This window comes from Ambystoma mexicanum, chromosome 5q (assembly GCF_040938575.1).
Source record: "Ambystoma mexicanum isolate Mex_15411 chromosome 5q, UKY_AmexF1_1, whole genome shotgun sequence".
In the NCBI taxonomy this organism is placed as follows: Eukaryota; Metazoa; Chordata; class Amphibia; order Caudata; family Ambystomatidae; genus Ambystoma; species Ambystoma mexicanum.
Window position 1 is genome coordinate 98,035,655 of NC_090933.1, and position 14,961 is coordinate 98,050,615.

At 42.9% G+C, this 14,961-nt stretch overlaps 1 protein-coding gene across 4 annotated transcripts in view; it reads left to right on the plus strand.

Moving 5' to 3' along the window:
• The window catches only part of PLEKHG4B (pleckstrin homology and RhoGEF domain containing G4B), a 646,071-nt gene that overhangs the window by 580,402 nt on the left and 50,708 nt on the right, over positions 1-14,961 (plus strand). For all 4 annotated transcript variants that reach the window (XM_069620594.1, XM_069620595.1, XM_069620596.1 and 1 more), the window contains one exon: positions 11,999-12,176. In XM_069620594.1, the coding sequence (XP_069476695.1) occupies positions 11,999-12,176 (178 nt within the window). The remainder of the gene's footprint in view (positions 1-11,998; positions 12,177-14,961) is intronic.

The window sequence follows — 14,961 nt, forward strand, 5'->3', positions numbered from 1 at the left end:
AGGCCACTTTTTAACACCCCTCATTGCACTCCCGGTCCTCCAAATGTCCTATAGCACCATTGGGACACTATGATCCTCACCCTACGAGGGATGTGATCCCTCGGGCCAACAACCATATGCCAACCAGGATAGGACGCAATAGATGGTTTTACAATGTAACCCATTGTTTTTGAGAATCTATCCAGAGGTGAGGTATCACTACCCTCAACTGCGCTGCCCTATAATACCTTTCCATGTCCGACAGCCCCACTCCCCCATGCTCCTTGGGCAATATCAGAGTCTTCTTTTCCCCTCCACAGAAATTTTAATGTGCTTCCCCTGAGCATCTTACAGTCACCCGAGCACCTTTACTGGGAGCTTATGAAAGACATAAAGGACTTGCGGGGATATTATCATCTTTAACGTATTTAGCCTCCCCATCCAGGAGATTGTCATCCTCTTACACCTTTCCAAGTTCTGGTATAGAGAGGCCAAAAGAGAGGGGTGATTTGCATCCACTAGTTCATACAAGGATGTTGTCACATTCACCTCTAGGTACCTTAAGGCGCATGTGCAGATCTCCATGCCCAATTCCTGCAGCATCGACTCCCCCACACTCTGCCTGTGTTCCGAAGGGAAATAGTATAGACTTTCTGATTCATCTTGAAACCGGTGCATCTCCCATACTTTCTGATGGTATCGAGAGCTGCCGGAATTGAGCTCTCCAGATTCATGAGGTGCAGCAAGATGTCTGCATACAACCCCAGCTTGTACATCTGATCCCCAATCCATAATCATGCGCACTGGCTTGTATCCATAAGGAGTGTCCAGTGTCGTCGTCGTATGGTGTATGCAGGATACATTGAGTTGGTGTGTGTTTTGTGCGTCTGTGTAATTGGTTTAGTGTTTTTGGCGTGTATCGTTTTTGTTGGTTATGTAGGAGGAGAGGGAGTAGGGTGGAATTGTTGGTACGTTGGCTACTCACAAAATTCCTTACAGTGTGTCCTCCGAGCTTGTCCAGCTGCAGCGAAGTGGTACCTTCCAAGTACATGATTCCCTAACATGTGACACTGTCTAGAGCAAGGCCTGGCTATTCTTCGCAGGTCTATCTAAGTGGGATGCATGGATATGCGGGTCAGGATTTTAGGGGGGTTCCTTTGGTCTTCATTGGTTTTGCTGCTAATTGTCCCTTTGTGCTCGTCATAGGCAGTTGAATAGTTGCGGTTAGTTATTTCCTGAAGGTGAGGTGGTCTTCTGTGGTTCTAATTTCCGTTGGCATTGTGTTCCATAGATTAGCAATTACGTGTGAAAATGCAGTTCCTCAGAGTTTTTATTTGGAGTGTTTCATCTGAATTTGGAGGCCATTGCTTGATCTTCTCTTCCGGGTTGATAGCGGATGATCCTTGGTCTGGAGAAATTGGGCTCCTTGTCTGTGCAGCGATTTGTGGGCAATGCAGAGGGCCTAAAATTGAATGTGTTTTTTTGTTGGGGAGCTAATGTAGGCTTCTCAGGGCTGGTGTGATGTGGTCTTTTGTTTTTAATCTCAGGAGCTTCCTTGCTGTAGTTTTCTGGGTGCATTTATGTTTTTTTGGTTAGCCTTTCGGGCATTCTGAGGTAGAGGCTGTTTGCATAGTTGATTCTTGAGACTCAGAGAAATGATTGCAAGAGTTATGTGGAAAGGAGAGGTATGGGAGAATCCCCCTGACTAGTCTCAGGAGGTACAATGTGAGGAATCCAATGAAGCCATCACTGATCTCCTGGTGGTAACCTCCTCCCATGTGGCCAGGGGAAGGCAGCAACAACCTGATCCTGACCGTGGGGGCAGCTATATGAGGGAGGATAACATGGGAGGAGATAGCCTCTGGAGATATGTCATTGCTTCATTTGATGAGACATGGTATCCCCCATTTGCCTGTGAAGATCACCCCTTTATACCCAATACCCTCACGGCATATTGCCATACCTCTACACCGCCTTGGAAATTAGAGAAACCCTCCCATAGACAAAATCTCCATCCCTGGTCTAAAATGTGGGAGATCAAAGACCACCTTTTCCAGTTCTAAATTTTCACCATATAGAACTGATGTATCATTCAGAACGGTTGAAAGTGATTTTCCAAGTAATCTACATCACCTGACAACAATGGACTCCTTTTCCCATAATCCCCACAATACTGGTAAGAGGAAGAGGGAAAGTGCAATGTAGAATGACAGGAGCGGCAAGCTAAACAAGCGTTCTAGTTGTTTTCAAAATGCACCTGTGCGCAGGAGATATAAAGACAGAGGCCAAGTCATAGAGGCTGTTGCTGTTTGAAAGAAGCCATCTCCTTCATATGCGAGGCTTGTAAAGCTTGGAACCAAACCGGTGTGGCCGAGCTGAGCAGCTCAGCAGCATGGGAGAAGAGAAACGCTGCGAGGACAGGTCACACCACAGACACGCCAGGAGCCAGTGGAAAATCCATGGCCACGTGGCAACCACATTAAGCAGTGTTTTACCTACTGGGACCTCAATCGAGACAGGTGTGCGGAGGCGAGGCTGCGGGAGACACCATAGCGAAGTGAGAGCAGTCCAGAGAGATATGCAGGCAATGCACATTTGCCGCTTGAGCACAAAGAGGGCCGAGAACGCCAACAAGAGCGGTGAGTCAGCCCAAATACAGTGGAGACCCTGGGGCATTTCAGTGACTGCGCCAAATAAGGACTATAATAACTAAACGCACAGAAGGAGAGAAAGTAAAGTAACTGAATGAGAAACAAGAAAGGATATTGCAAATAAGCCCCCCAACAAGATATAATTTTATGGAATACAAATATGTGGGGAACCCAAATCGAATGATGTATCAAGGAGATATACTATACCAATAAAGGGTATGCATAACTGTAGAAGTAAAAGAGGAACAATGTGTAAAAATGTAAAGTCCTAGCAGGAGAGTAAATCAGGCAGTTATAATTGTGTGTGAATACAAGCAGTCCTGGCAGGAGAGTATACCAGGCAAACACAAGTGAATGAGAAGACCCGGCACGGGAGTATACAGGCAGTTGCAAGTCTACAAGAAGTCATAAGAAGAAATATATAACTGCATTTACCAGACAAACTGAACTTTTTGAAAGAAATGGAACTACAAGGCTAAGCAGCTTTGTAAATACCAGTACTGTTGTGGTCCCAGAAAGAGACAAAGAATTGTTAGACATAGAATCATTTGTGTTGAGGAGATTTTCAGGGAAAGGGAGCCACCCCCTGGAGAAAAAGGCTTTTCATCCTTGGAGAACCTTTGTATTGGATATATTTATTCCTCCTTTATTCCTCTTTTGGACAAAGGAATGGTTTTGATTTTGACGCAAACAGATCATCCATTTTTAGTTTAAGGTAGGGAAATTCCTCTTAGAGCAGGGTCAGAGAGGCCTTTTCCCAACCCTTTGTTTTCTATAATAGTCTCTAACCAAAAACATGACTAACTTGTTTCCGAGTTTCATTCCTGACTCCTCACAAGAAGCACTTCCTTGTGATAGCATGGACTTGTGTTTCCAGACATAGTCCATTGTCCATGAGAATTCCTAGTTTGTTAATCTTATTTGAAGTCTCTGGTTGGATTCCCATGTCTGATGGGCAGTCCATTGCGAGTTGGTTCTGTTGCCCTCCAAGGGTGTGGTCATTATTTCTGTTTTGGTCGGGTTCAGTTTGAGGTGGTTCGTTGTCATCCAGATGTTTATATCTGACAAACAATTGTTGAAGGTATTGTTTGGTTGTTGGGTCATGCCTAACTTCACAATCAGTTGTCATCTGCGTAGTTGTAGGCTGTCAGTCCGTGGGTTTGACTGATTTTCTTCAAGGGGAACATGTAGATGTTGAAAAGGAGGGGGGAGAGGCTAGAGCCTTGTGGCACTCTGCATGAGATATTTTTGGTGTTGAGGTTAAAGGTGGTAGGTAAGTTCTTTCGGTTTCATGCGAGGAAGGATTTTAGCCATTTTAAGACAGTGGGCCTCATTACACGGTAGGCGGTAAGGGTTTACTGGTATTTTACCGGTACCGGTAAACCCTTACCGCCTTACTACGAGGTCCCTTTGCGGGTTGGAGAATTTAACGCCTGCTTTTTGCAGGCGTTAAAAACCAACCCGCAAAGGGACCAGGGAGCTAATTACGGTACCGCAATTTGCAGTGCTGTAATTAGCACCTTCCCCATTCCCATTATGCCCTATGGGGCAAAAATGGGATTGGGGAAGGGCAATGGGGGAAGGGGGAATTACCGCCCCACCAACCTTTTGAATAGGGCGGTAATTCCCCTTTCCACCAAGGCGGTGCCGGTATTTTACCGGCATGGACCAAGGTGCTCATAGCACCTTGGTCCACCACTGTCCATGTAATGAGGCCCAGTGTCTTTTATTCTGCGCAGCATTTAGTATTTTCATCAGTGTTGAGTGGCTGATTATGTCACATTCCGCTGACATGTCCAATAGTATGAGCGGATTGAGTGCTGTTGTCTGCATTTATTTTTAGGTCTTCCCATATGAGGATCAGTGCCAATTCTGTTCCTCTTATTGGCTAGAAGCCTACTTGCTAGTGGTCGAGCATTCCATTAATTTCTACGTAGTTAAGTAGGATTTATAAACATGGTTCTCCAATATCTTCGCCGGGTAGGCAGTTTGGAAATGGGTCTGTAGTTGCTGGAATCTTCTGCACTTTCCGTTTCCCTTTTTATCAGTGGTTTGATGTATGCTGATTTGAAGGACTTGGTAATAGGTTTATTAGATGCTGCAAGTGTGATGCAGGGGTGCTGTGGTATAGGATTTCTTTGTAGATGTTCGGGGGGCAAGGGTAGCTTGGAGATCCTGTGAGGTTGGTGTCCTTTATTAGTCTGGAGAAAGTTTCTTCGTCTTTTGGTACAAAGCGGGCAAGTCTTACTGTGGTTGGTGTATCGCAAGTTATCCATGATTCAGTAGTTGTGTTTATATTTGCTTGTCTTGTGTCAATGGTCTGTTGGATTGTTTCAATTTTTGATCTAAGGTGGCTGGTGTCGCCTTTGCTGGGATGGCACCTTTGTGGGCGAATTACATTTTTTAAATCTCTTCAATGATTCTGCATTTCTGTGGGTTTGTTGCTGACTGGATTCTTGTATTGTAGTATAGTTTTTGTTTTGAGGACTGTCTATTTGTATAAGCTGTATATTTTTTTTTGTCTGGTTGGTTACAATGTTTGCTCCATTATTTTTTCCAAGTTGTGTTTATTTTTTTTTAGTTCTTTTCTCTTCCTGACAAATTTTTGCTGCGGTTTTGGAAGGTTTTGCTGGTGATAGTTGGTCTTAGGCCTTGGTGATCCAGGTGTTAAGTATATTTTCTGCTGAGTCTGTATGTTTTCTGCTGGGGTCATGCTGTTCAGCTCGGTGGTGTTCGGTTGTCGATTCCAGTATATCTGTTAAGAACTCCAAGTCAAGACTCGTCCTGTTTCTTTTCCTTCTGTCGTGTAGTACTGAGTTTCGAGGTTGTAAGAGGGTTTGGAATTTGATGTAGAATGCTATTAGGTAGTGATCACTCCATACCATTGGCGTTGGTGGGGCGAATTCGCAGATTTCTTTGTTGCAGATGATTGCGTCCAAAGTGGGTCTGGCATTGTGGTTGGGTCCATTTACTATTTGCTTGAAGTGGAGTGTTTCCAGGAGTGCGTATAGTGTGGTTTCGTTTTTTCTTTCAAACCAGATGTTGAAATCCCCCAATACGATTAGGTTGTCATGGCAGGTGGATTGGTTTGCGGGTTTCGTCACAAAACTCTGGTTGTAGCATGGCAGTCTGTAGATCAGGAGGAACATTAAGTTGGCTTGGTCGTTGAGATTGATCTTGACAAGGAGGGATTTGCAGTCTTTAATGTCAGTGGAATGGGAGTGGTTAGGCACATATGTGTTCTTTATGTACCATTGCAATTCCACTTTCTCTTTGATTTTCTTTGTTGACGTGAATTCATTTGAAATTGTCTGGTATGGCTTAGTGCGCGATAGTTTTGTAGTTGTCTGATAACCATGTTTCCATGAGAAAAGCGCATCTGTTCCTCCTCGCTTAGAGGTCATGAATTTCAGTTTTGTGTTTAGGCATGGATCTTACGTTGATTAGGCTGCAGTGCAATTTGTCTATTTCCCCTCTGGGTTGTTATTTGTTCTTTCATCTGTCTGTCGGTGTTGTGTTTGTTGGGTTTCCATTGCTGGGTTACTCTCCTGGTTGCGCTTGCTCTGGGTGATTGTTCTTGCGTGTTCCATCTCTTCGAGTAGTCTAATTAGGTTGATGACAGGGTTAAGAAACACACTTTTTCAGTGGTGCCTTACCAAATAACCAGTAGGTTGTGTGTAAATCATTTTACAACCTTATGGGGCAGTGGTATCTGTTCTGTCGAATGTGCCATTACTTGAATGTTTGCAGATATAGATTTGAAATATTAAGTGCTGTTATCCCTCCCATTTCTCTTCCTCCAAGCTGATAGCATAGCAGCACACCGAATCTACAAAAAAGGTATTTTAATGTGTACTCCATCACACAGGTCCACTCCCAAGAAGGCCCAGGAAAATAAAAGGAGCAGAACCGAGAGCAAGTGGCAAAAAGGAGTTGGCCTGAATGGGAGAGACACTTCATAACTACCGGCTCATTGTGGTATTAATGGATAGTAAAGCAAAGAAAACATGATCACAAAAATGGTCATAGATATGTAATTGTAATATGTTTGTGTACTTAGATTCCCGGAAACAATATACACATTGGCATAACTTAAAGCTGTTCACCTTCGTTCCTCTTCTGGCACCAGATGGAGAATATGAGCCCTCTGCAGGCGTCTATGGTTTAGTACTGCAACTTCAGGTTTGATAGCATGCGGTACAGAACCTCTCGGATCACAGTCCACAGACCTCAGCCTCTCAAGCAAGCATTTAGGTTAAAGCTGATTTGAGTCTGATGGATGAAACTCCCTGTGCCCTTAAAAAGGAAAGTTACCCTCATTGAGCAATGCCAGAACTCATTCAGGCACAAGCCCAGTGACAGTGCAAACAAAGTTCGAAATGAATTTGCGCAACCACTTGGGCACCAACTACTCCAGCAACCCGCCCTTCCCGTTGAGATTGGAAGCAAACGTTTCCTCTTGAGGGGTTTCCCAGAGGTCTAGGATTTCCTCTAGGATCGCGTAGCTAAGCTCCCCCCATTTATAAAACTGTCACCTGTCTGCTTAGTGCATCGATCATGGCATTCTGCTTCCCCTTTCATAATGCTGGTGCCCAAAAATATGTTTGCATTGCTACAAACAAATGTGTGAAACTGCTGCACACAGTATATATCAGTTCTACGACGAATGTGCCACTACAATATCACCCTTGCTCCAGGCACGCACATAACACACATGCCTACATATACATGCATACACACACACACACCCACTCACCCCCTTTTATTCTCCCCTCTCTGCCCATTTGTTAGGTACGATTTCCATAGTTATGATGCATCTTCCTGACCTGTGTCAACCCCAGAACCTTTTGCTTGGACTTGATAATTATTTTACCTTGTCCCTAGATGAGTGGGAATCTTTTTCCTCTCACCTAGTCTTTTATTCTTTTTATGGGTAAACTTTTTATTTATCTCCATAGTGTATATTTGGTATTATAGTTTCCTATAACTTTTGTGATTAGGCTGGTTCACCCATTTGGGCTCCCCTGTTAATTTCCCTTTCATATACTTGGGTGAACTACTGTTTCTAACTAGTAAAGGGGGATTTTCATCCCCTTTACATTTTGTATAAGTGAGCCAGCACACCCCACCTTATGTGGAGTGCTGGGTGGATACAATGGATCGCCTTTCTAACTACCTGGTAACATTTTGTTACAATTGCAAATTGACTTGAATGGCTGGAGGCAGTGTTACTCGCAGGCTGTTAATTCAGTCTCGGTAATGCCCAGAAGGGCCACCATTTTACAAAAATAGTGGGCTCCTTTTTTCACCATTTCTTCTATGCTTGCTGTTTCTGAGGTTTTCCCCTCCATTTTTAGGCAGGGACAACCTCAGTGGAAGTTTTATCTTCAGAGGGAATACTTTGTATTCTCTGCCAAGGCACCAGAGTGTCTGAGAAGGCAGGATGCGAGGGAGGAGTTCCAAGCTCTGCAGCCATTTGTCTTTCACCTTGCTTGAAAGGAAACAACTCCCAGTGGGGGGCTGGCTGACCTGATTGGACAGCCATACTAGGTAGCTGTAAAATGCAGGGAGAGAATGCAGACATTGTTCTGTAGTTCCTGTTATATACTCCAGACCCGGAAGCTGCAGACAAGTCGACCACTGGAACCTAATCTGAAGAGAAAGATGAAGAAAAGCCAGCTGAGATGATTTTCAACGACTCGGGAGTCTGCTGTGTAACCGTAGCCTGGTGTTACCCTTTCTTCCAAGCGACCTGGAGGTCCCAAAAACGACTACCCCGACCCAGAGCCTGATGAGATCCACTAGACTCAAGAAGAAATGCAGTTTGAACCACCCCACGACATGCTGCAACCTTACTGGGGAGCAATACACCAATAACCTGGGACCTTGAGCCATTGCGCAGTGCACGTTCCTCTAAATCTCGCTGAAACTTTGGTGGCTTCCTGTTGGACCTGCAGAGACTTGATATGAGTCCTTGAAGTTCCCTCACCAGAGTGTCGATGAGAATCCGACCGCTGCAGATTCTCTTCTAGTGTCCTTTCTCCAGTCACTACAACAAGGAATTCAAGGATTGGGTATTCAGCTGCAGATTCTGAAGACTTCCTGCTGCAAACTCCTCTTCTCTGCTGATGTACTGTGTTGGCTGGGGAATTACCTACCCTAAGCTTTGTGTGATTCCTGTGAAGCTTCTGGGGTGATTCATGTGATTGGGAGTTCTCTCATTCAGGTCGCCCAGGCCCAATTCTGGAATCCCTGTAGGGGTCTTCCCCGAAGTCGGTGGAACCTTTCTACAACTCTAAAGTGAAATACCTACTTGTTTTGAAGAGCTTTCCTAAAGAAACCTTTACTTTTCCTACATCTGTGCCTATCCTGACCTGTCGGCCACTAGAGCACTAGTGACCCCCTCCTGCTGCTGAAAACACTCTTGCCTAGAATTATAGTGTTGAAAGTAACTTACTTGTAATAGTTGGTTTGGTGACTGTCCCTCTGAAATATTAGCAGTTACAAAAGTTCTTATTAGTGTTCTGCCATTCCTAAAAGTTATATACAAGGTTATTTTACTCACCTGTGAATTGGTTCCCCCTCTTCCCAAAAGTAATGCTGTTGGCTTCCCCTAACTATTTCTTTCAGAATATAAGTGTATAAGTTTTCCAAGTGGGTCTTGCTTCCCCTGACCTGCTGTATAGCCTGTCCAGAATAAATCTTCCTTGGGTTTTACCTACCTTGAATAGCTGTGTGCAATTCCTAATTAGTGTATTGTGGTGTTTACGAACCTTGGCCTGCCTTGTGCCATCCTAAAATAAGTTTGAGTTATTGCTTACCTTAATCTGTATTCTACTGATCTGAAAAGCAACTGTAATAGTTTTACAGTATTTGGACTTACTCACTATCCTAAATGTAGTTATAGGTTCATACTGTCCATGAATCTGTGTTTCATATTCATAAAGGTATCCTGGTAACACGGTTGGCTTACTGTGTGATTACTTAACCGAGTGTCACTGCATGACTGACAGGGTCTACTACCCTTGAATTGGATGTAATCTAAAAGTAACGAGTGGTTTTTACTCCCCCCCTGAATCTGTGTTCTATTCTAAATGGGTTTGATGAATGTGTTTGATTAGGTTTGACTTGCCTAGAAATAATGTGTTATTCTGAACGAGGTCTAAGGCTTTGGTCTGTGTACCTTCAACATTGTTTTTTTTTATATTGCGTTTGACTCTGACAAAGTACTTACCCACCAATATTACCTTGGCCTTTTTGTATTTATAAACCTTTATTTTTATAATACTTCTGGATGCAAGTGTTGTTTTTTTAACCTTTTGTATGCTACAGGTTCTTTGTACTTTCCTACAGCCCTCTTTCTCTACTAAGATAATCCTGACTGCTCTATCTACGGTACCAAATACGCAGGTGGTACAGCCTTATACTAAGAGTGGAGTTTGTACTGTTTCAGTTGTATGGTTTTACTAAGCCTTTAGTTGGACCTCAGAAAAATTGTCCTAACTGTATGTGAACACAGACACAAGAAATCAGTATACTAGTGCAAAAGAAAGGAGCAAAGTTAAGGACGCACATCTATCCAGAAACAGTATGAATATACCAGATGAATCCTGAGAAGCAACATGAGTTTGCGGAGTCTGTGGTGCATAAGAGTAATACAAGGCATAATACTGTACATTGCATGGACATGTAGTTCCCGGGCAGGATGAGTCAAGATCTCTTGTTTGCACAATGAAATAGGAGTCAGTCCCATGCAGAAAGAAGTTCCGGGATAATATGGAATTTGACCTCTGTGAGAGATTTACTTCACAACTTCTGGCCTGTTTGGATAGTAAAGGATATGCAATTACAGTAATGCATCTTTATGCACCTAGAGTCCTCAAAAAAATGTCTTCATAGAAGGGTATGCGTGAGAGGTCTTCTCAGCAATATATGAGTGAGATTTCTCACTGAGAAGGTATAAAGGACAAAAGGACTGAAACGTGGTGGGGAGTCCCCCATTAATATGGCAACCAAGCTGGGACTCCATGGCTGTCGCAGGTTATGAAGAACAGTTTGCATATGCTGACGTGTTGCTCATTTGAATCTGTAGCACACACAATTGATGTGTTTTGTGGTTTTAGATCCATTAAATGAGAAATGTACTGTTGATAAAAGCTCATGTGGATCGTGATCGTGAAGAGACTGCTTTGGCTAGAATAGCACACCTTTTTATTCTGTCAGGGGTGTTTGAAACTTTGAAGCAAGCAGTTATATTCCATCGCTGTTGGGGGGCTACCTTCACTTGGCTTCCCCCTGATGATTCTGATTCATTTTGTGGAATTGTACCCTGGAAGTAGCTCTTCCTCCATTTCTCTCTTGAGCCATGTCAAAGGAATTTGGAGTGCCACAGCTGTCCTCTTTCCCTTATACCTTATTGTATTTATCAGTATCCCATAAACACTTTGATTGGTTCCTTTTGTTCTTCTATTGCATGCATGTGTGCGTTGGCACACAGATTGTTTAGACATAATTGTGACCTTGAATGTACCTTTTAATAGTCTACATGTCCTTCTGGTCTGTTGTGTTAGATGCACGCGAGTTGGTAGAAATGAAATGCAACAAGTGAGCAGGAATTCAATTATTTTGAGGATGCAGACCACCTTTGGGCCCCCCAGTGTGCCAGCCTTATGTAGGCCTCCGATCACTGGCCAGGGTTTAGGAGGGATTGCTTGGCTTTCTGCTAAGTAGTCATTTTAGCCTTACCCTACATGTAAGCAAGTTTTCATGATCATGTCCCACGGATCATAGGTCAAACCAGCTTCAGTCCAGTTTCTTCCGGCTAAAGTAATTGGAGCAAATTAATTTTTTCCCAGCTTTTTTAGGCCAATGTAAATAATGCCATTGTCACATCCGTATTGTAATATGGCAATCTTGTGTACTCTGACGTTTCTTCTCGTCTAGTTTCAAGTCTTCATAATGCAGACTGTTGTCAGATCTAGACCGCTGGAACTCTAGATCCCCAGGCCTCAAAGCTTTACAATGACTGTTTCCATAAAACACTTAAATGTGAAGCCTTCCATATTATAAAGCATTGCATCAGTAAGGGCCTTCTATATTCTCAGTGTATTCTCACCCTTTCTGGTGTCATCCTCCCTTGACTAAATCCGATCCTTTGCCGTCCAAGATGCCACATCATGCAACGCTTTTCCAGTAGCTATCTGTTGTCTGTGTATTCGCTCAGGAACACGGCCCATAATTCATGAGTCACAGCGCTTACAGGCTGCAAGTAGCAGTTATGTACTGCATAAAATACTAAAGTATTACAAACAAGTTTTAAATTCCCCATTCTGAAATGTGTAATCTGTTGCATGTCTGTTTTCTTCTAGACTGCTGAAATTGGAATGACCGAGACCGTGGGAGATAGTGGCCTACGATTTGAGATTTGGTTCAGAAGGCGTAAATCGCAGGACACTTACATTCTCCAAGCAAGTTCAGCTGAGGTTAAAGCTGTATGGACTAAGATCATAGGCAAAATCCTTTGGAGACAAGCCCTGCGGAACAGAGGTATACATACAGCAAAATGAATCTATTTTGTACTTAATGAACTAAAATATGTTGCCCCTTTCCTATTGACTCCATCTCATTACGGTACGCCTGCACCTATCTGGCCGGGACTGGCAATTGCTTTAATCTGCTCTAAAGTCAGGGATGCTACCAAAGTGTCTAGTCCTGTGCCCTTTTGACGCAGTGCACCATGTGTCAAAGCATGCAGGCACGCTAACATTGCCTTTTGTCTTCCAAGTAACCATTTAAGTCCGGTCTCAAGGAATTAAGGACCTGTTTCCCACTGCACATCCACAGGTCCTCGTCTTCCGTCCATCCAGTGTGCTCTCCTAGTTTCTTTTTGCCATCAGTATTTACCAAGATCTAAATGTTTCCTGAGTGGGCTCTGGGGTGCATTCCAAAACTGGGTCATGTCTGGAAGAGGGACTGTCCAAAGACCATGTAGTGGTTTGGGCCATATACCAGAGGTATTGGGATGCCCTTGTGAGCTCTTCCAATTGATGAGATGCAGGCATTTCTTAACATGTTATGCAGTGGAATTTTAGCTTTGTCTGATCCTTCCAATCTGATGTTTGTTCATGTCTCATTCGGACATAGCTCTTAACAGGTAATATCTTGATTCAAAAAACACCACTGGCTTCTAATGAAGTATTCATGTTCGTCTATATTGTAAGAACATAAAGATGAAGCCTTGTCTTAATTTACTCTGATGGGTTCTGTTGTACTGATTGGGAGTGGCTTGTAGTTTGTTTTTTAAGACGCTGCCATAATTGCAAGATATGTGCTTCACCTAATACCTTGGCCCCACCTTGATGAGAGCTATCCTCCCAGTTCAGGCTTCATCCTCTTATTGCAAGTCTCTAGTTTCAACATGAAATGGCCTTGCAGTATGCCCTCAAGGTTGCTCCCCATTCGTGGAAATCAAGGGCTAGCATTTTATCTTCCAGCATTAACCTGTGAACGGTTGCATCGTGGTCATGAAATAAGTGCTCTACGGAATTGCCAGCAGCTGCCTAGTTTATTAACATATAATTGCCCATTTTAGCTCCACAGATAATCTGCACAATTCCTTTAAAAACAAGACAACTTATAGAATGAGGTGTCAGGTTCAGTTTTGTAAAACGAATGGTGGCTGAATTGAAAGTATTGAGTCCCCTTTTGCCAATCAGCAGCTGTTCAATGTTGAAAACAAAGGAAAACAGAGTTGTATTTTGCTGGGACATGTAGCCTAAGGCTACATATGGAAAGCTCTGGGTTGTAATAGGCTTTCACGCCAGATACTAACAATAATAGTAATGGATTTAGTGTTCTGCTAGCATGAACCTTCTGTCCTTATGCTCGGCCTCCTCGCTGTTGACTAGCAAGGTTACCCTGTGTCCTCTGAAGTGTAAAGACCTATTCCGATAACCCTGCGTGAGCAGAAAAGACTTGGATTTTGCACCCTTAGTTTTGCATAGGGGACTGGTTACTCATCCTTCCAGAGGAACTTGATTTTCTGTTACGGTGATAAAGGTACATTTTTAAACCCATCATCTGCTTCACCCATCCTTTCAGTTTCTGATAATCCTGCTTCATACAAATTGCCTCCATATTTGTGCTGTGTTTTGGGGGGTCAAGTAAATAGACAAAATCGCAAATTGGGCCCTCTCTGATGCATTCACTGATTTGACGCCTAATAAGAGCTCACATTTCTGAAAAGGTAGAACTTTTATTCTCAGTAAGCAAAGTGCCTCTTAATACCTCCATCAGTTGATTTGGTCAGTGAGCTGCCAGAGATGATTATTTGTATATATAAATCATTCAATATTCATTAGTCTGTCACTCCTAAGGTATTTTTTCAATTCTTATTAATCTCAAATATGTGGACCAGCCTGGAGTACAGCACATAGATACATTAAATAAAATCACATCGAGCTAAGAAATTGATCAATAAAACAAGCTTTTATGCAGTGTAAAGATAGAAATCATTAATTGAAAGTGTTAACAAGAATCCAAAACGCTCTATTATATACAGTCTCAGTATGCACTGTTTATTAAACAAATGAGATTAGATCTATTTCAGTTTTGTAGTTCTTGTATAAATGCTAAATGTCTTTACTTGCTTTTATTCCTAAAACGTGTGCGCTTATGGCTAACAGATTGTTTCACTGTCTGGATGGAGATACTCTTAGTTTAACAAGGAAATCAGACCCTGTAAAAAGCTTTTTCCGTGTACATGACCTGTTCTGAGTCTAAATTGACTCTTCAGATAGACTGTGAAGAAATTAAAACAAAATTAATTGTTGGCTAAAGTAGTTATTGGGTTACTCATAGATGTTTATTTCTGAAAGGCTGGTACTTGGTCATTTCAATCCATGGCCACATTATGCAGAACATTGAACACAGATTTGTGGTGTCAAAATAAGATTTTCTGGCCTGATTGACTAGTCACTCACTTTTAGAGTTTCCACAGTGTCGGTCTAGAAAAATGGATACCTCTCATGATTGACGGCAAACGTATTTTGGTGGCCGAAGGCCAACCGTCTCATGTACGAAACGATAGAAATACAGGTTTCCGAGTTTTACCAATGAACGGCCATTTTGATGTAACAAGGATCACCATTTTGTTTTCGAATGATTGCTCATTGCTTTCTGTTCAAATTGCTTCGCAGCACATTTTCTGCTTACACTGCTCGACTGTTAACATTGTTGTCTGAACGTGAAAGGAAAAGGCTGCAAGGCCGTGAGGCTAATAAGAGTTCGTTCAAACACAACGTAGGCAGCTGCGGGGAGGAATGCCCGGCTC